The 21647-nt window shown below is 42.9% G+C and overlaps 1 protein-coding gene across 1 annotated transcript in view; it reads right to left on the reverse strand.

Moving 5' to 3' along the window:
* Positions 1–21336, reverse strand: part of VWA8 (von Willebrand factor A domain containing 8) — a 160135-nt gene extending 138799 nt beyond the window's left edge. Inside the window, exons 1-2 of the mRNA XM_085536105.1 lie at positions 21074–21336; positions 14329–14406 (exon numbers count right to left, since the gene is read on the reverse strand). Coding sequence (XP_085392231.1) covers positions 14329–14406; positions 21074–21218 — 223 coding nt within the window. The 5' untranslated portion in view covers positions 21219–21336. The remainder of the gene's footprint in view (positions 1–14328; positions 14407–21073) is intronic.
* Positions 21337–21647: the final 311 nt, after the last annotated feature.

Raw genomic sequence — 21647 nt, forward strand, 5'->3', positions numbered from 1 at the left:
TCAATTCTCAGGGCTTCCAATTTGCCTTTGTATCTTTGCATATCAGAAATACAATTCCGTCTCGTAAAACAAAAGAAATAGCAGAAAATGATCCTGTGGGATTCTAGTAAGATGGTATAAGGGTGACTAAGGAGAACTTCATTAAAATTTTAAGTGAAGAATTAGATCTATCACTCAGGAAAACAATCAGAAATCTCCCACTTTCAGTGAAATCTGCTATAACCTCACCACCAATATGAGCAGGAATAACTGGCAGACATAAATAATCATAGAATGGCCTGAGTTGAAAAAGACCACAATGATCATTCAGTTTAAACCCCCCTGCTATGTGCAGGGTCACCAACCACCAGACCAGGCTGCCCAGAGCCACATTCAGCCTGGCCTTGAATGCCTCCAGGGATGGGGCATCCACAGCCTCCTTGAGCAACCTGTTCCAGTGCATCACCATCCTCTGAGTGAACAAAAATAAACAGGTACATTCCCTAAATTGGATAAATAACCTTGTTAATCTTGCAGGAACACTGAATTCTTTGCACATCAAAAGTCACACATTTGAAGCATCGGCACAGCATGATTGCAGGCGCCTCTGGTGTATTTCACTTAACATGTGTAGCTTTCTTTTTTATTTTTAGGATGGCCTCAAGAAAAAAAAATCACAACTCAGATCAGACTTAAAAGCAGCACCATAAATAGAAACAGGATTTTAGAATCTTCAGCAGCATCTGTAAGACTGTCATGTAAATGGGAACATAAGCTCACAGCATCTGAAATCTAACAGTCTTTGGAACATGACCTCCCCCTCTCCCCTGCAAACCTTAAGGCATTTCTGGATGCTTTGTGTTCCTCTGATTTCCAAACTTTGCTTTTGGAGACACAAAAAGACACCATTTCTTATGGTCACAAAAAGACACCATTTCTTATTGATTTAAAGTTACTGGAAAGTGCTTCACCATTGTTTCACCACTCAAATAATTCTTCCCACATACAGGTTACAGCTGGATCAATTATAATGCATTTTCAAATCACACAGTCACTACACTGACCATCTGCAGTCTCACTCAAAGGAAGCCCGTTATAAATAATGCTGAGAATTCAAAGAAAGAGCTCCCTAAGGTGAACTGTCATGACAACAGCTTCCACTTTTCAGTTCCTTCTGTTTTAATGTGTAATACTTGTACATCTTTCCATGTATGAAACTTGTTTCAGTTCCCTTCTAAAATCAGACAAATATACATTTTTCTTTGCATATGAAGGCTACACTGCATAAACTGCAACCGCAGCACATTACACTTTTCAGAAGAAACTTCAGATGTGCATATGCAGTATCTTGTATATTACTTCTATATATGAAGACTTTTTACTGTGGTATCTGCACAGCAAACTACTTCTGTCTATCACAGCTTGAAAAAATTCCTTTCTATTCAAGTATTATATAATAACTTTACTCCAAGAGGCACATAATTGTTCTCTGTGACATTTAGAAGACAAGGCAAAATAGCCGCAAAAGCATCAGCATGTATAATGCAGCAGTTTTTATTAATTATCCCGTGAGTCACATAACACGTAATGCAAACTGGGTTTGCACAAGCTGTTCAGTGGCACTCTGCTGAATTGCACTAGTTGAGAAGCTGGCCCAATATTCTTAATCTGCAGCGTGGTGCATTGGGAGCCTCCACAGTGTATTTGCAAAGATACTGTATGGCACATGCAGAGAGTAGTCAGTGCTACAGTTTGCTGTTCCTGTTTATTGACGGCAGCCAGAGAAAGAAATTGCATTAGATCACCTTTTAATATGTTCTAATTGGCAAAACACCTAGCAGAACCTGTGCAAACATTTTGTAAATTGAGCAGTTAAAGCAGAATGGAGAAATCCTCAAATAAGAAAAGAAGAAAACGTTGTAGATTGATTTGGAAGCAAATGCAGCAGCTATTTGATCCACAAATCAGCTTTTGATAAAACCAAGACTGAAATGGATATGTTAGCCTATGAAATTTTCCAGTTCACTCACACTTGAATTCTTGGCATATGCAATGCTCATCAATGCTGTACAATTCAGTGGAGACAGCAGACAGTATCTGCTGGCAAGACGTTGTATCCCACCTACAGAAGAAATCCCATAAATGACAGAGATGCCTCTTCCCACTGTTCAGATGCAAACAGACAAATAAACCAATTGCCAAGAATATCTAATCCAGATGCGGTATAAAACATACCACAGCTCAAGTCCCTGGAGAACTCTGATTTGGCCAATGAAACAATAACCAGCAGGCACTTAAAATTATTGAATCAATAAGGTTGGAAAAGACCTCTAAGATCATCTAGTCCAACTGCCAACCTACCACTTTCATGCCCACTAAAGCCACTTAGGAGATACCACTGTGTGTCACTGGAACAAAAAAAAGCCTACTGCATACTCACATCTTTGCAACAGCACTTGTTTAGAGTTCGAGAACTGCTCCATTTTTCCAGGTAAGGTGAAAATTTGTGAGGGAAAAATGTGTTGGAAGTAACCGCGGGAGACAAGTCTCATGCTATCATGGTCAACAAGCCTCGTTTATTAGGTGTTACAGCATCTCATTTATACAATCAGTAATAAGTTCATGCATATTGCAAAAGTTAAGCTCAGGATTGGTGAATTAGGCATTACTTCATCTGACCTTTGTGGTTAGTCTTATGGATACTTTTTCTTTGCAGCTTTGTCTACACCTTGCTACACATCTTGCTTTTCCCTTAGGCCGTCCTTGCCTCTAGATACATATTTCTTCTTTAGCTACATACCCTGTCTTTTCACATACTGATTTCTTCTCAGCTGCCTAGCCCGTGACCGTCCCTAGGATAAACCGTCTTTGTCTTTAATCACGTTCATTCTTTTACAATTTAACTAGTGGAATCTCTTCATGTCCTTTCTCATGAAGCCATTCTGCATAAACACTCTCCACATTTCCCCCGTTTTCTTTTAAAATGAAAAGGCTCAGTTTAACGACCGATTAATAATATTTAACAAGCAGTTCAGTTCAATTGTTCAATCAGTTCTCATGTAGTTTTATCCTGCTCCATCGCTGCTGCTCTGTGAACTCCTTATCTCGATCCATGGCTGCTGCTCCGTAGAATTCTTCTTGTATTACAACAATTCCAAGATACTGCCTATAGAATAACAACACTACTTATATTAATGACATAACTATTATAACTCAGTCAAGACCTCGATTGACAATACTCTAAAAGTGAAAAAAGAGACAAGTCAAATACAACACAACAACATTACTGTTAAACCTACTAAAAAGAACAAACATGTTTGTACTGCAACCTAAGTTTCTGCAACCTGAAAATAAAGGGTTCCATTGTGTTAATCTGTAACTGATCAGGAAAAGTCTTCAATTTTTATATACTCTGATATATTGATTTTAATGACCACTAAAATTTGTGCAATAAATGCTTTTAAGATGTTCATAACCATGCTCTACCAACTGAGTTATCCAGGCTAATAATTGATTAATGATCGTGCAATTTAATGAAGTAGCATGTCAAATAGAACCAATTTTAGAGGACAAATGTACTAGAGTATCACTAGGGGCATTAATACTTATTGATCCTTGAGAAACAGCAAGCTGTGTTGGTGGTGGATGCGACAGGTAGTGCCAGCAGGGCGTCCCCTGCTTCAAGGTGCACCTTTCCTCTCTCACCCATCACAGATTCTCTCCTGCATTCAGGGTCTGAAGGATTTCTTCCAGTTGTACACCATATCCGCATGGCCAGTGCGTGATATAGAGCCCAAGTGGAACACCTGCTTGGAAAACAGAATAAACCATCAAATTAGCGTGCACTTTTGTCTAAAATGATGCATGGTTATATTTTCAGATCCCAATTAATTGGATGTAAAATAGGTATCCGTTCTATGATACAGGGTCATCTCTTTGTCTGGAATTCCTTTCCAGGTTTTGTCTTTGCAAATTAAGAAAAGCTAATTAATAGGCTAATAATATCATAACCAAACAGTACTAAAACATTAAAAGATCTATTCCTGTAGATTCTAGCACTGATTACATCAAATCCTGTTTAATACACATCTGATCTATTACTAAAATAGAAGAAGCACACAACATCCTAGCTAATGCTTTAAACTCTAAATCTTGAGACTGCATTGGTAAAACAGAAAATCACACACTATGTCAAACTATTACTAATATTATCTATAACACAGCAAGTTACAAAGCAATACCACTAAGTAATAAACACACAATTACAATTACTACAAAGGCTGGATGCTATTTTCTGCCTTCAGATGAGACCGAAGATATCATGCTGGAACCCACATAGGGCCAGTCCCTGTGGAAATACGAGCATATTCATGACCCCAAGTTGTCAGTGGTAGGGAACAGTCCCAAAGTCCTGTGGCCATATTCCAAACATTAACCATAGGCTGTTCCTTTAGCACCGGGGAAGCCTCAAAATGACGATCCACATAAGCTGTATCTCTATGAACATGATTCAAAAAATTCAGCACAAACAAAACACGCAAAACCTTACATAATATTTCTTGCAGAGTGTCTCCCATATTCCCCCTTTTTTGTTTAATAATAAGAATGGATTTCAGTGTTTGATAAATGTGATCAGTGATAGCTTGTTCAGTGGGAGAATGAGCAATGGCTGTAGTATGTTTAACACACCCTTCTTGGAGGAAAGTTTGAGTGGCCTTAGAGGTATACACAGGCCCATTATCTGTTTTTGTAGTATGTGGGATTCCCATAGCAGCATAAGCAGATAACCAGTGTTTACGGGTGTCATGACTGAGTTCACCTGTATGTGCTGTGGCAAATATGTAAGAAGAATGAATATCTATTGTTACATGTGCATATTTTAGACGGCCAAATTCAGGAATGTGAGTGACATTTGTCTGACACAGTTGAAGAGGTGCTGTGTCACAGGGATTTGTCCGAGTCTGAGGCAAAGAGGTATCAGTCAAATTATGTAGCCGGTATTCAATCATAAACACAGCATATTGCATAGGAGAGAGGATCATTCTTAACGCAGTTTTCCAGTCATGAGGGGTCATAGCGTAACTGTCACTGTTTGTAACCAAAAGATTGTATGTAAAGGCTGACTGAACTCTGTATGTTCTCACTGACTCCCTTAGCTCCTTCACTGACTCATAAGGCAGGGATTCCAAATGGGGGACCTGATTAGGAAAGGTTTGCAACGTGTCAGCATCACCCCTTAATATTGTTTCTTTTCTGCATTGCTCTAAGACATCACAGTACGCTGTAGGGAAAATTGTCATTCCTGCTTCCTTCAAAGTATCATCAGGAAGAAATGCGTCCGATTCGCTTTCTGGATCTACTGGACCTGGGTCACAACAATCCCCTGGTTTCAGTCCATCCGTGTCTTTAACCACGTTACACACGGGCTGCAGAGACACAGCCGCGCAGGACGAGGGAGGGGCGGCATGGCGAGGCGCAGAGAACGACGTGGGCGAAGCAGAGGGCGGGGGTGCTGTAGAGACCGACAACGCGGCGAGCGACGTGTGCGGGGGGGCAGGCGGCCGCTGGCTGGGAACGGCAGCTTGTATCGGAGCGCGGCCGCTGTTCTTTCGTGCGCTGCTTCTCACGTTTCCCGACTTCCTATAGCATACAGCAGCGTTGTGGGTGTTGGATTGACACTTGCTGCGCCAAATCCCAGTGGCTTGGCACTCGTGACGGATGTGGCCAGTTTTTTCACAACGGAAACATTTCATGAGGGAGCTGATCTGCGAGCGTGGGCTTGTAGCGACTGCAGCTTGGAGGGGTGCAAGGGCTGCTGACACTTGATTCTGAGAAGCCTCAGCCTGTGCCTTTAATCCTGCCCCTAACTCTTTAATAGCCTCAACTATGAAAGCCTGAGCCCCCGTGGGCACGCTCGATAGTCTGTCTAACGCCTCCTCTATTGTCCAGTTACTCCTCAAAGTACTTAGAATGCCACGAGCTGTAGCATTACAATTCTGAAGTGCACAATGTTTTAGCATTATTTCCCTCATGTACTCTGGTACTCCAGCCTTCTCTATGGCTCCAGCTACCTTATCTATGAACGCTCCAAAATCCTCATTTCTTCCTTGCCGGATTCCCATATAAGACAACAACCCACCTGGTGCCTTGATCTTATCCATAGCCTGCCTGGCCAGATACATTGACTCTCTACATTTAACTGGTCCTAATAAAGCCTGGGCCTCCGTCCAGATGAAAGGACACACCCCTAAAAGTTCTTCAACAGTGACATTATACAAGGGATCTCCAGGCTGCCTAACTATCGCAACTCTCTGTTGGCACATCTCTTCCCAATAAGCATTAAATAGCAGTTGTTGGTGCTGCGAAAAAATCAACCTAGCTATAGCCCGACAATCAGATGGCAACAAAACCTGAGTACTCCAGATATAATCCAGTATCTGTCTCACTGGCTCACTTTTTACTCCCAACTGACTGACCGTAGACCGCAATTGTAACAACAACTTCCAATCTAAAGCACTGATAGCAGCCTGTGTCCCGCCTGCAGCATTAGGCGAATACCCCACCGACAGCACCGTCTGTTGCACCGCTTCCAACGCCTCACCGTCTCCCGCCTCTAAACAAGCCCGCGCCAGCGCAGCCCAAGCCTCCCCCCGCTCCCGCGCGATGGCCTCCGCCAGGTCACTCTGTGCCCCAGGGAGCGGCTCATTGCAAAGGGGGGTCAAGGGGGCCGGCTGTAGCGCCATGGTCGATGCAGGCGGCTCGTCTGATACAGACGTGCAGGGAGACGGAGACGGGGCACTCGGCTCCGCAGCCACCGGCAACGCAGGCTCGGCGGCCGGCGGCAACTTTACGGTGGACACTGCAGGGGGCCCCGGGCAATCTGACCATTCATTATAATTCTTATTCCTCCCCTGCACAGCACTAGCTTTCTCTACCGCTTCCTTTTCTGCCTGATATTGCAACAAATCATTATAAACCACACGCCACCACTTCTCGCATTTTTTAACCATTTTCTCCCCATCTAATATTCCCTGAAAAATTGCATCTCCAAATTTACGCCACTCAGCAAGATCATGCACTAAATGCGGATTCTGAAATAACCCTTTAGCATACCCATACACTAATAACTTAGGGAGTTCCTTTTCCAAGTCTACCCCCTTAAACTGTCTCCGCCTAAGAAAAGCGGAAAATAAATTATATGCTGCTTGCCTGTCCATTTTTACTCACGTCGGTACCGTTGCAGCCCTCCAGGCTTCGGCAGCACGTGTCGGTCGAGCCCACCTGTCGTGGTCGCTCGAGACGCGGAGCTCCAATTTTAGCTCTTTTCGTCGTCCGTCGGGCTGTGAAATCCGGACCCGAACCCAACGCAGTTCTTCACCCGTGGCGCCCTTTTTTTCCTTATCACGTCGAGGGTCACCATTTGTTGGAAGTAACCGCGGGAGACAAGTCTCATGCTATCATGGTCAACAAGCCTCGTTTATTAGGTGTTACAGCATCTCATTTATACAATCAGTAATAAGTTCATGCATATTGCAAAAGTTAAGCTCAGGATTGGTGAATTAGGCATTACTTCATCTGACCTTTGTGGTTAGTCTTATGGATACTTTTTCTTTGCAGCTTTGTCTACACCTTGCTACACATCTTGCTTTTCCCTTAGGCCGTCCTTGCCTCTAGATACATATTTCTTCTTTAGCTACATACCCTGTCTTTTCACATACTGATTTCTTCTCAGCTGCCTAGCCCGTGACCGTCCCTAGGATAAACCGTCTTTGTCTTTAATCACGTTCATTCTTTTACAATTTAACTAGTGGAATCTCTTCATGTCCTTTCTCATGAAGCCATTCTGCATAAACACTCTCCACAAAAATGATCTCCCTTTTGTACAGCGACCAAGGGCTCCTTCAGCTTTGCACATAATTTGCTGCACATCCAGTGTAGGGGTGGCTACTCTATAACAGGAAGGAGGGGACAAGAAGAGAGGCCTTTGCCTATAGACACAAACGTATCTTTAAAAAGGAAAATGTTCAAAACAACTGAGCTCACCAAGACATATTTCACAGCTTTTGTGTGTCAGGGGGGAGGCAGGACAGCTGAGCTGAAGAGGAAGGCCCTTATGTGCAGCCTGCTTTCAGCTGCTTTCATTTAGCGTTTTACAAGGAAAAATCTGTTGCTCTTCCAATTTTACACTGATGCATGGAACCCAAGGAGCTTTCAAAGACTGACAATGTGGTTGCATCACATTCAGTTTTCATTGGAACACTATTTTTCCTCATAAACTTTTCATGGAAACGGTCTTCATTCCAACACTTTCTGTTCTTGTTGCCCTACCACTGCAAGTGGTGAATCTTTGCAGGGGCTTAGAAAGGGGGAAGTTACCTCCTTGGATTAAGCTGTAAATCTATTTATCATTAATTCCTCCAAACCAACTGCTTCACAGGAAGGGATAAGATCTACATAGGTAGGTCACTGACTCCATTTGAATATAAATGAAAAGAGAACACAAAGGAATCGTGTCAAACCAAACAGCTTTCTGGGAGGAACACTGAATGGGATTCAAGAGACTAAGATTCTCTTACTAACCTACAAATATGGGTTAAATGAAGCTGTTATTAGCTGGATGTGTAACTCATAGCCAGGGTGGTTAGATCAGTGTCCAACTGGTGGGCCATACTTTGTCTGCTTTTGAGCACAAGAGATGCATCCAGTACAAACACGTTCATGAGATTCAAGAAATGACCAAGAAGAATGATCAAAAATCTAGAAGACATGGAAAATGAAGAGATATTGGAATTCAGACTGGAGAAGAAATGAATTATAGAATCATAGAATCACAGAATTGCCAAGGTTGAAAAAGACTTTTAAGATCATCCAGTCCAACCATTCACCTACCACCAATATTTGCTACTAAACCATGTCCCTCAGTACAACATCTAAACGTTTCTTGAACACCTCCAGGGACAGTGACTCCACCACCCCTCTGGGCAGCCCATTCCAGTGTCTCTGGACAACCACTCTCTCAAAGGAGAAGGTATTTCCTAGCATCCAACCTGAAATTCCCTTGGTGCAACTTGAGTCATTCTCTCTAATTGCTAGTTACATGAGAAAAGAGGCCAATCTGCACCTCACCACAGCCTCCTTTCAGGTAGCTGCAGAGAGCGATAAGGTCACCCCTGAGCCTTAAAATCTTGTTATAATCTTAAAAACAATATGGCAACATGCAAGACACAATTACAGTTAAAAAAAGAAAAGCAAACCAATTTGTAAAGCTTCCTTCTCCCCTTCCCCCCCCCAACACACACAAAATAATCATTAATTACTGGAACAAACTGAGTAGATTGGTCTGGAATCTACTTCACTGACACATTTTAAGAACACAGAGGGTAAATATCTACCATTATTTTTAGTTAGGATTCAGCTGACTCTGCTACGAGGCACAGTCTTCATCACCCAGACTTTTCCTGAAGACTTCTGTGACAATGAAACACCTTCTGCTCCAGACTTGGTATAAATAAAATAATGGGGATAATGATGTAAAATGCTGAGAGCCTTACAGAAAAAGAAACACTACTGAAAATTCTTGGTTAGGAGATAACAGCCAAGCAGCAGCAAGGCTACAAGAACACTGAGTGCTGAAATAATCACAAATTCTGACAAGAGACATCTCCCTTTATGCTAGAAGAAATGTAATGACAAAAACCTTTGTTAACATGAAATTACAGTCATCTCGCAATCCAACCAGTCTCAGTAGTGTGTTGCATTCAGTTAACTTGTGGATTTAATGTAAACCAAAAAGAAGGAGCACACATTCCAGCACAAATCTGAACCCACTTTGAGCAAGAACTGAACACACACACTTGTTCTCCTCTTCTGCAAATGGTGCATACTATTCCAGGACTAGAACACAGAGGCATCTTCCTGATAGGGCAATACTGATTAATAAGAAAAAAAAAAGCTGCTGACACCACTGATCCCACTACACAGAAATAACTCTGATTTCCCCCACATTAAAAGAATTCCCCTTCAACAACATAATTCCATTTAGTGCTGTTTTCTTTCTCTATTTCATTCCCATATATCTCACCTGAAATAACTAACAACTTGTATGACTTAACATGGGCAAACTGAACCCCAGAAGGTATATTTGTGTTTCACTTCTGAGAGGAGGGTGGCATAAGGAGGTGGTGGAGTTGCCATCCCTGGCAGTGTTCAAGAGGTGTCTGGATGAGGAGCTATGACACATGGTTTAGTGGTTTGTTGTAGCTACAGTAATGGGAGGATGGTTGGATGAGAAGATCTTGTAGGTCCTTTCCAACCTTGTGATTCTATGATGCTATAAAGCCACGAACTGTATGAAACTAATTTTTCCAAATGCTACAGTTATCTGTAATAGGAATACAGGCAAATTCCCAAATGCATTTGCAGCTTCACACAGCAGCACCTACGTGGCATTGCCACTGAATGTCACATTTCCTGCCTTAATGAGGATTCCCTGCCATTATACAACGCCTTCTGGAAGAGCTACGTTAGGAATTTTTTGCTCAAGATCAGTAAACACTAAGTAACACAAAAAGCCATACAAAGTTTCTCCAAAGAATAATTCCAGATAAGATCATGCTTTTCAGGCACGGTGGGATTTTAAACATGTAGGTTTTGTTTTTAACCGATAAAAGAACAAGCAGTGCATAACTAAGTGCCTTCCTTCCAGAACGTGTCAGACGTAGTTATGACAGAAACCCCATTAACAAAATTCCCTTGCGTATGACTCATTTTTACTTGTCACTTAGAAAAATTTAGAACAATTCAGATTTTATGTACCTTTAATTATCGTCTTCCAAGAAAAAGCCATTTGCCAACAACAGCAAGACGGTATTTTATATTAGCACACAAAATGGAGTGTTTCATAGTGAGGTTGCTACATAGCTAGCAAAAAGCCAAAAAGCAAAACATCAAATCAGCAGGTAACCAGCAGCACATATCCTGTGTGTTTCAGCAGAACATAGCATTCAAAGACTTAAAATTCGATCAGTTTAATGTAGTAATAGAAAGAATGCAGTTACTTGGTATTAATTAAAGATAAAATGACAAAGCCAAGGTTTTGTAGGTACTTAATACATTTACATTCTTTATTGTATTACAATTTTCAGTACCCGAAGGGAACCTATATCCAGGAGGGGAGTAAACTCTTTGAAAGGGCTGATAATAGCAGGACAAGGGGAAATGGATTTAAGTTGAAAGAGGGAAGATTTAGGTTGGATGTTAGGGGGAAGTTCTTCACTAGGAGAGTGCTTAGGCCCTGGAACAGGCTGCCCAGGGAGGTTGTGGATGCCCCGTCCTTGGAGGTGTTCAAGACCAGGTTGGACGGGACCCTGGGCAACCTGATCTAGTAAATGTGTATGTTTGGTGGCCCTGCCAGGCAGGGGGGTTGGAACTACATGATCCTTGAGGTCCCTTCCAACCCAGGTCATTCTCTGATTCTGTAATTTTCCCTCTAGATTCCTAAGGCTATTTTTAAGTCTAGAATAATAACGTAGTTTTTAGAAGAAGTTATAACTTCCCTAAATTTTTATGTACATTATAGGCGTGCACTTTCAATATTATTGCATTTTACCACAGCTGTTATCTGGCAGACTAACAAGAGCAGAAGCATTCTATCTTATGTAGGTGGTAAGCTAGAAAACCACATTATTTGCAGTTCTGGCAAATGAACTGTAGCTGCTTTAATTCCTTTCTCTTAGCTCTTACTCCATTGCAAACATCACAATGGCTAAGTGACTCCAGACCTCAAAAGCATTTCCCACTGAACTGGGTGATCAAACTGTTTATAGTCTTAGCTTAAAGGAAATGAGGCGAGAACCTCGAAAAAATTTAAATGCAGTATTAGTCACTATAGTAACATTTTAGAAGATATGACATCTGAGTTTACAGATGAGTGTAAGCATGCAATTTCGTTCATATATTTTCATAGAATTACCCAGGTTGGAAAAGACCTTGAAGATCATCGAGTCCAACCGCAGCCTAACCATAGTACCCTAACTCTAACAACACTCTACTAAATCATATCCCTGAGCACCACATCCAAACGGCTCTTAAACACACCCAGGGATGGCGATTCAACCACTTCCCTGGGGAGCCTATTCCGGTACTTAACTGGAACTTTACACCAACACTGTAACTTCACACCAAGACATCTTGTATCTACAGCACAGTCTTTCATACTGCAAAACAAAAACTCTCTTAAGAACAAATGCATTCAGTAAGTGATGTCTGTACTCTACAAATGACCATAGAACTTAAAAATCAATAAAAATTTCCTACATTAGGACTATATGACAAAATATGTTTTCAAGTATTAGAGAGAGATTTTCTGCTATTAAGCACATGAATATTCTACCTTATTAATTAAGACTAATTTACTATTTAGGTTCAAAAGCAAAAATCACATACCTTAAATGACCCTACTGTTCAATAAGTGAATAATAATGAGCAGCAGTATCACAAGCATGCCAGCTATGACCATTCAAAAAGAGAAGCAACTAATAAGATGTAATAATATGTAATTATTAGCAAGGTAATAATTGCTAAGAAATTCTATTTTTAGTTGTAGAATCAGATTCTAGCTAAGATTATCGCCATCCCTGGTTGTGTTTAAGATACTTAGGGATATGATTTAGTGTAGGGCTTTTAGAGTTAGGGTACTGGTTAGGCTGCGGTTGGACCTGATGATCTTCAAGGTCTTTTCCAACCTGGGTAATTCTATGATTCTATGATCCCACAGCTCTGTACAGTTCTGCTTTAATACCTATTTTCACTAGTTTTTAGCTACTTCTTCCTTTTAAAATCACTAACTAAAACAACATCCTTCTCTGATTTTATCAAGCATTTTCATACTCTCTTACCTTCTCAGTCCAAAGAACTGAAAGACATTCTGTTGCTGCAACAGAGTTAATATAAATGTTGCTGAAAAGTGCATATGTACCAAAACTTGTAATAGTGTCTTCCATGGTTAGGAGAAATGGAAGGTATGGAGACATTGTTAATATTAAAGCTTTTGGTACAGCACAAAAAAGGAGAAAACAAATCCATCTACAAGAAACTCAAAGAAGTGAAATTGATCACATTAGTCATGGATACAGACAACTAATGCACCTCACGATCAAATGAGAAAGTCAGCATAGGAAACAGCGAAACACAAAAATCTATCCTCTGAGAAGCTATATAAAGAAATAACACAGAGCAGCATTTCTCAACTGTTTGGCCCCATTCCCAGAGAGCTCACAAGGTGTGGGAAGTGCTGTTACGCTCAGAAACGGGAATCCTTTCTCAATGGGCTACCCCATAACAGCAAAGACTGACACATGACATTGGATAGAGTTGGTAACTTCCATCACCTTGAAGAAAGGTGTCACAGTCTCATGCTTGATGGGGCATGGGAATTAAGCAGTCCATAATCCAGATGCTGAGCATCAGCCTGGCATACCAACCTCAAAACTGATCACTGGCCGAAAGCAAACAAAATCTCCCTTTCTCTGTTCCTGCTACATCTCTTGAAGGACAAACAGATCAATACATGTTAATTTTTTATGCATCTAATGTTTATATTAAATGCAAAGAAGTTGCAGAAGCGTCTTATACCACAGAAGTAAGGCTGCATTTCAAAAAAGGAGGGTTAAGAAACTTATATATGGCAATTGTAAAACAGGTCTACTATTCCACTAAACTAAACTAAAGAATGTCTGAGAAACCTGAGTTCTATTGCCTCAAGATGCAACATGATAAACCTTCACACAGCAGTTTCTGCCTTTTCCAATACTGTATGCCTGTAACTCACTTATGCAGCACCTCTCACAGCAGTTACCTGCCATCCTGCCAGCTACACAGTGGCAAGTCTACTCTTGGTATTACCAACACTACCTCTGCAAACCAAAAAGAAACAGAAAGATTAAGGTTGGAAAAGACCTTTAAGATCACCTAGTCCAATCATCAGACCACGACCATCATTCCCACTAAAACATGTCCCTCAGTGCTGTATCTACATGCTGCTTGAAAACTTCCAGGGACGGTGACTTCATCGCCTTCCTGAGCCACTCAAGAGCACTGTCCGGGCCCAGGTCTCCAGCTAGTTTATTTCTACCCAGGTAAGAGTACAATTATCCAAGCCATGAGCTGCCAGCCTCTCCAGAATAGTATGGAATGCACATTCGCATCTAAGCATAGTCTAAGGACTATATACCCTTTAAGAACAGCATATGTGCTTGGTTTTAATCTGAAATTTTTTCTGCATGGAAGAATCAGATTCAAGTTTTTAATGCAAAAACTCAATGTCAGTTCACAAGGAAAACAGATTCTTACTGTAGTTCTGTGGAACAAACTCTGGGTTCTTCGGTGTTTTGAGTTTAAATGACACATCTCCAATAGTGACAGTATCACCTGAAAAAAAAAGAGAAAAGAAGTCATTTAGTTCCTTGTACACTTTTGATGTGTACAATACGTTCATATTAGGTTTACATCACAGGCCTGCTGTGGTAATTGAGAGCCATTAGTTTACCAGTCAGGCTCTGTTGCTTTTCAATAGGTCAGGTATCAGCAGAATTTATATCTAATTCATATTCCTCAACTTCTTTATTTATGAATGCTTACTGCATTGGGAGCTATGGAAGTCAAGCTCACTATAGAACCCTGTTCCAGATACCGCTGCTAGTTTCTTCAAATGAAATCCTTAGCTTGTTTGACTGCAGATACAGCAGTGAGAAATACTTGTAGTGATGATGATTTTTTCATTTTCAGGCAGCCTGAAATGGAGTCTCTTGGAGGTACAAAACATTATATCCATGCCAATTCACTCTACCTGCACGCTCCAGCTGTGCAGCTGAAGAATTTGGCACCTTATCAAGGTTGGAGAAATCTCAGACATTTCTTGCTCTTGGTTTCAGTAAAATTAAAGCACCTGCCATGTAATTTACCGGTTACTTCCTAGGACCTGCCTGTCTTGTCTGAGAATGCACTAATTCTAACGTTATTCAAATGAACCACTGGAAATATGTAACATTTAGAACTGGATTCACAGCAGCCAGTGAAGAATCACCTACAGCAATAAACAGGAGGCAATGATGAAAGGCTTACAGATCATTTCCTTCCAAACTGAAGTGCTTAACAATGCCCTGACCTGGGATTCCCAGCCTCACATATATGCCCACTCGTGGATCTCCATGTTGCTCTTGAAATACAAATAATCACCCCAAAACCTTTTTCCTTAAAATACTGGTGGATGACATATGATGATGGTTGCTCCTGCATTTTATGCAACAATACAGCGCTTAAATGGCTTCCCAGAAGGTGGGAGACAATAGCAATACTGCTATATGGAAAGTGACCCAGGGTTCATTCCTGGTCCTGAGGCCAAGTGTCACCAAGCAGCTCCCACTCTCCCTACCTAGAGCTGAGCACCCCTCACTTCCAGACTCATACAGGAGCCAGGAAGCACAATGGTCCAAAACAACAGGGGCTAAGCTAACTATTAAGCAGCAGTCCAAGGCTTCAGCTCATTTCCTGACCCTCCTTGAACTGCACAACAAATGCTATTTGCAGTCTGCAAATCAGAGTACTATGCCCTTTTCAGCATGACGTGTTCAGTCACTCCAAAAGTCCTGCAACAGTTCAAGAGTATCGTACCTGGTTCTGAGAACTGTTATGTATTTTTAAATTAAAGAGCTGCCAAATACAAACAAACACATCCACTTACAGAAGTAAGACACTGCAGGCTTTGATGCTCCCAGGATTTTGCCCACTTCTTTGAGTTTAAAACAAGAACTATTTTACTGTACAGCTGTTGTCTCCTATTCCCTTTCCTCCGCAGTAACTCCAACCACTCCTTCACACCGGGGAACAGCTAAAGGGTTTACCAAAATGCCTCCAAGTTGATGAAAACATCCCGCAGGCCCACTGCTTCCTGCAAAAAAATTGACACCTCTCTCATTTGCTCAGCTAGGAAGAATTTGAACATTCTAAAAAGAGCAGGTTGCCTGATATATCCTTAGGAAACCACTGCCAGGTTTTGGTTTTTTTTTTCCCTCACCGTTCCTCAGCCAACATGCAAAGAGACAAGAGTACATGACTAATTAGCTCCTAGCTGAAATCACCTCAGCTCAAGTTGTAAACACTCTTCCATGCATAGACAGTCTTCCAAAACACAGCAGGGACAAGATGCCAGATGCTGAAACAACAAGGTGTCAGACTTCTTTTAGCGCGTTGGAATGATGATATCATCACAAAGAATGCTTTAATTACCTATTTTATTGGCACTGAAAACCTCAGTTGATTGCCCGGAATCTAAAATTAAGACTGAAAATAAAATTAAAGGAAAAAAAAACAAAGCGTAAGTTAATTTTCTCTAGGTAAAAAAATAGGGAATGCATCTCTTCTGGCAGAATTCACTTCAAATCCTAAGATGGTAACACTTGATCTTACCATTGCCAAAAATTCAGCAAGTATTCCAGCCAGAAATGGGCCCTGCAAAGTAAGGTAGGAGGGAACTATAAGAAAGCGATGGAGAGAGCTAAGCACACCAAATCCCTAACACAAGCTAAACACATTTGTCTTTTAGGTTTTGTTACTGCCTGGAGACAAACATTGCCTCAAACTCCCATCTGTCCACAAAGCAAAAATATTAGCCATGTTTAATAGAACTACAAGCAATATCAAACCAAAACAGCACCGTCTGTTTTCCTAGCTAAATGAGCACAAGAAGGATTAGTGCTCTAATCTTATCACGCACTTCCACCTGGGCTATATTTTCTTGTCTAATTTGTTTCTCCTCCATTCATTTAAAATCTCGTGTTTGGTTATGCCATCTCCACTGCATTTCCAAACTCTTTGAGCAGAGTTGTCAGCCCAGATAGGCTCTATCCAATGTTAAACCAGCTGGCAAGGAACTGACAACAGCCTGCCTGGTAGAAATGTGGTGTTAAATCAGCTGGGCTTGTCATTTGAGAACATGCATCTCAAACAATTTTTCTCCACTGCAAATTATAGAATACTCTATAAATATTTCAGTTCACAAGCTACTGCTCTACTACCATGCACAAAAGCTACAGAGGTGAAGAGGTGGAGATGTGCCCTGGTTTCTTATCTCTCACACAGAAAACGGCAATCTTAGCTGTCACGATCTTTGGGGAAAACAGTGGGATACAATCAGTGTCTGGTGTACAAAGAGCTATGCCTGTAACATAAAGCAGTTGCCAAATAAGCCAGAGTCTAAAGGTAAGTGGAACATCCCATTCAGGGGCTGGTCAATATACAGAGGCAGAAGATAGAGCCCCATGCAATACGGGTCAGAAATTCAGGGCACATAAATACAGTGACCCAATAATAGGAACTGGAAGAGACTCCCTGAAAGAGAGATATGAAAACACCCTCAATACATGCAGTGAACTCTTCCTAGAACATACGGCTTGGATAGATCTGCACTGCTGTGAGACAGGAGTTCACATGCGCATATCCAGCTAGCCAGTAACCACAATACACCTCATCTGATGACTGGTTCTTCTTCAGAGCCACACTGCAGATATTAATATGCACATCTGCTTTCTCGCATAAAAAAAGACTAAAGCTCTTCATGTGAGCAGGCTTGTGTCTTCCACTCAGTGCACTGAGGACTTCTGAAGGGTAGCAGCTCTTGCTCCAAGCCCCGCCATGCAGCTGATGGCTGGCCAAGAACTTTGGTAGAGCACCACTGACAAATGCCCTGTGCTTTTTATCCTCCTACTGACTGCAGCCAGGCACACAAAAGCAGAATCACAAAATCACGGAACATCCCATATTGGGAAGCATCCCAAAAGATCACAGAGTCCAACTCTTGGCTCCACCCAAAATTCTTTATCTGAGAGCATTGCCCAGATGCTCCTTGAACTCCGGCAGCTCATGGCCATGCCCACTGCCCTGGGTGGGCTGTTCCATACCCACCACCCTCTAGTGAAGAACCTTTCCTTAAAGCCCAACCTGCCCTTCCGCTGACACAGCTCCATGCCATTGCCCTCAGGACCTGTTGCTGTCCCACAGAGCAGAGCTCAGCGCTGCCCCTCCGCTCCCTGTGAGGAGCTGAAGCTGCCATCAGGCCTCCCCTCTGCTTCCTCCACACTGAATAAACCAAGAACATCCACATCTCCTCATATCTACTGCACTGTAGACCCTTCACTATACTTGTTGCCCTCCTTCAGACACTCTGTAACAGTTTTATGTCCCTGCTGAGTTTTTAGGCAGCTAAGATGATTGCCTTTTGGCCTCTTTAGCCCTGAACATATGTGAGATTACCACAGTCCAACAGCAGTCTTAACGTATTACACATTCACTCGGTACGCAGACCATCCATCTGGTCTCAAAAGCCAAAAACAGCCAAAGCACATTAAAACCATGAAGGTGCTAAGCTCCACTAACATTAATTTTCATGGGATTAGATCACATCTGTTAGAATAAAAGAAAAAAAAAAGCTTGATTTCTAAATGATATTCAACTGCTTATTTCCAGGTTTTAATTTCAATACATTACAAAGGAAAAAAGAAAGGAAACAAATGAAAAATCATAGAATTATAGAATCACCAAGGTTGGAAAAGACCTAAAAGATCATCTAGTTCAACTGTTCACCTATGACCAATAGCTCCCACTAAACCATGTCCCTCAAAACAACATCCAGTCGTTCGTTGAATACCCCCAGGGTTGGTGACTCCACCACCTCCCTGGGCAGTCCATTCCAGTGCCTGACCACTCTTTCTGAGAAGTAATGCTTCCTAATGTCCAGCCTGAATCTCCCCTGCTGTAGCTTGAAACCATTCCCTCTGGTCCTATTACTAATGACACGAGAGAAGAGGCCGATCCCCAGCTCACTACAACCTCCCTTCAGGAAGTTATAGAGAGCAATAAGGTCTCCCCTGAGCCTCCTCTTCTCCAGGCTGAACATTCCCAGCTCCTTCAGCCTCTCCTCATACGGCCTGTGCTCCAGACCCCTCACCAGCTTCGTAGCCCTCCTCTGAACACATTCCAGGGCCTCAATGTCCTTCTTGCAGCAAGAGGCCCAAAACTGGATGCAGTACTTGAGGTGCGGCCTCACCAGTGCTGAGTACAGGGCAATATAACCTTCTCCAGCTTCTTGCTCAACTTCAACTTATAAACAAAACTAGATCACAGCACCCAAGTTGTGTCCACCCACAGTTGGACAAAGCATTCCAGGTGGAACCTCAGCAGAGCGTTCTAGAGATGAACCCTCCCTTGCTCCTCCTGATCTAGCCAAGCCTGTAGTTTGCTTTATGCTATGAGAGCACTGTTGGCTCACATTCAACCACACATCCACCACAACCCTTCAATCTTTTCAGCAAAGCTGCTCCTCAGCCAGTCCCTTCCCAGCCCGTAGCACTCTAACATAGTAAAAGTAGAACTGGCAGAACTTCACACTACTCCTTGTACTTCCTGAGGTTCCTCTGGACCCAAACCTCAAGTTTATTAAGGCCTTTCTGGACTTAAGACCTGCAGTTGACAGAGCGCAGTGATTTTGTTCCTGCATAGCAAATAGTACTTATCTTCTGTTGCATGCCCTTATTTCATTTCTGTATGCTCTTACCACCAGCTCACAATGCTTTAAAGCTGTATGAAGATGCTTAAAGTACAGGTTTGACTTCAGCCTTATGGATTACAACGGGCAAGGCTTGCACAACTCACCAACAGGTGCCCTGACTGTAACAGCTACTAAACAGGAAAAGTTCAATTTTGAACAACTGCCAAACATAGAAATTTGGAAGCTATTTACTGACATTTACTCATGGGAACAACTGTGAAACCCTCCTGAAGACCACAAATACTCAGAAGCTTATCTACCTGACAGCTCATCCCTTTCTTCCAGCTGTATCAGTGAGTCTAATAAAAGACACTGGGGTTTTTGCCACTTTTCTTTCTTAAACGTTAGAATAATGTGAAATAACTCCACACACTTCCAGGGACAATTGGCTTTGAAAGTTCCCATCTACTTTTCCTGCCTTCTCAGCTGTGCTGATGCAACAGGCATAAGGCCTTGCAGTAAATTAGATCACGGGAGTAATTGCAGCAATCACAAAGCCCATAAATACAATTAAGGATGCAACCAACAACAACATGAACGTTGCCTTTCAGATTTCTCTCAAACTTTACCACTGAATAGATCTAGTAGCTCTTATATGGCCTTCTGTGCACCAGCGAGACAAATCTGCTCTATAAAGACAGAGTTAAAGCTGCTGAGCACGACTCCTTCACATAAAACAGGTCAAAACAGACAACAGTTCCTCCCTTACGCTTAAAAACTACCATCATAGAGAGTAAATCAGATCTGGCAGGGATGTCAGATCCAAATTACTGCGTGCTCTACAATTTGCTCTTTGCCTGACTGTTAACAGCTTCCAGCCCTTACAGAAATAGCTCCCTTGTCAGTAGCGAAGAGACGTGCAACATCGAGGCTTGCTATTAGTGCAGCCCCATAGAAACAACAGAAATCCATATTGCATCCAAGAGTTCAGATCACCTCTTCAGACCTCAGTAAGCCCAAAAGGAGCAGCAGGGCCTACAAGATGACAGGCGGGCGTATTTAAAATAAAATTAAAAAGAAAAATTATTATTACTCGAGAATTGTTTCAAGAATTTTATAGTTATCTATTGTTCAAAGGCTCCTCGTGAAGGAACCATACATCAGACATGAAGTCAACCATAAACAAACAGTACATATGGAGGTGAATGGCACTAATTCAGAAAGCACCCCTCACCAGAACCCCCTTTTGGCAGTATTCTGTTTCCTTAATTCACAGCCGCTCGCTGCAGACTCTATATTTAGCAGTTTCATGCTTCTGGCTTTCATCCCAACAAGTGCCAGCAACCATAGGCATATGTCACCACTTCCGAGAGGCAGTTCTGCTCCGCTCAGGCCCAAAGGGCATCAGAGGACACTCTGGGGCAGCCCGGGTCATCTTCCCTGCATACACACACACACACACACACACATATTCAAGGTCAGCCCCACGCTCACAGCTACCGCTGATGGAGAAGGCCGAGGGGAGCCGGGGACGTTTGGCGGCGGGGTGGTTACCTGAGCCGTGCAGCGCCCGCACCTCCAGGCGGCCGGGCCGAGCCGCTGCCGGTCCGCCGGCCAGCACCTGCCGCAGGAGCAGGCGGACCCTGCGAGCAGCCGGAGCCCCGGCCCCACCGCCAAGGCACAGCAACCGAGACTGCATGGCCGCGGGCAGAGCCGGCCCGAGCCAGGGAAGGGAAGCGCTGCCGTACAAAGTCCCACCGGAAACTGCAGCCCAGCCGAGCGGCGGCCGGGGCGGGCAGAGACTGCGGGGAGCTGAGCGGATGGGGGAGCTTCGCGATCACCGTCCTTCCCCTCCCCTCGGCACGGCAGGGCCCTCTGGGTCCCTCTGCTCCAGCCCCTGCCCCAGTAAGGACACCCAGAGCAGGGTGCACAGGGCCACGTCCAAGGAGGAGATCACACACCTCTGGGCAGCCTGTGCTCCATCACTGCACAGCACAGAAGGGCTCCCGGTGTTCAGAGGGAACCTCCTGTGCTCCAGTTTGTGCCCATGGCCTCTGGTGCTGACACTGGGCAACACTGACAGCCTGGCTGCAGCCTCGGACACCCTCCATCATGAGTTTATGAGCAT

The sequence above is a fragment of the Coturnix japonica genome, chromosome 1 (assembly GCF_054131305.1).
Source record: "Coturnix japonica strain WE chromosome 1, WE-NBRP24, whole genome shotgun sequence".
In the NCBI taxonomy this organism is placed as follows: Eukaryota; Metazoa; Chordata; class Aves; order Galliformes; family Phasianidae; genus Coturnix; species Coturnix japonica.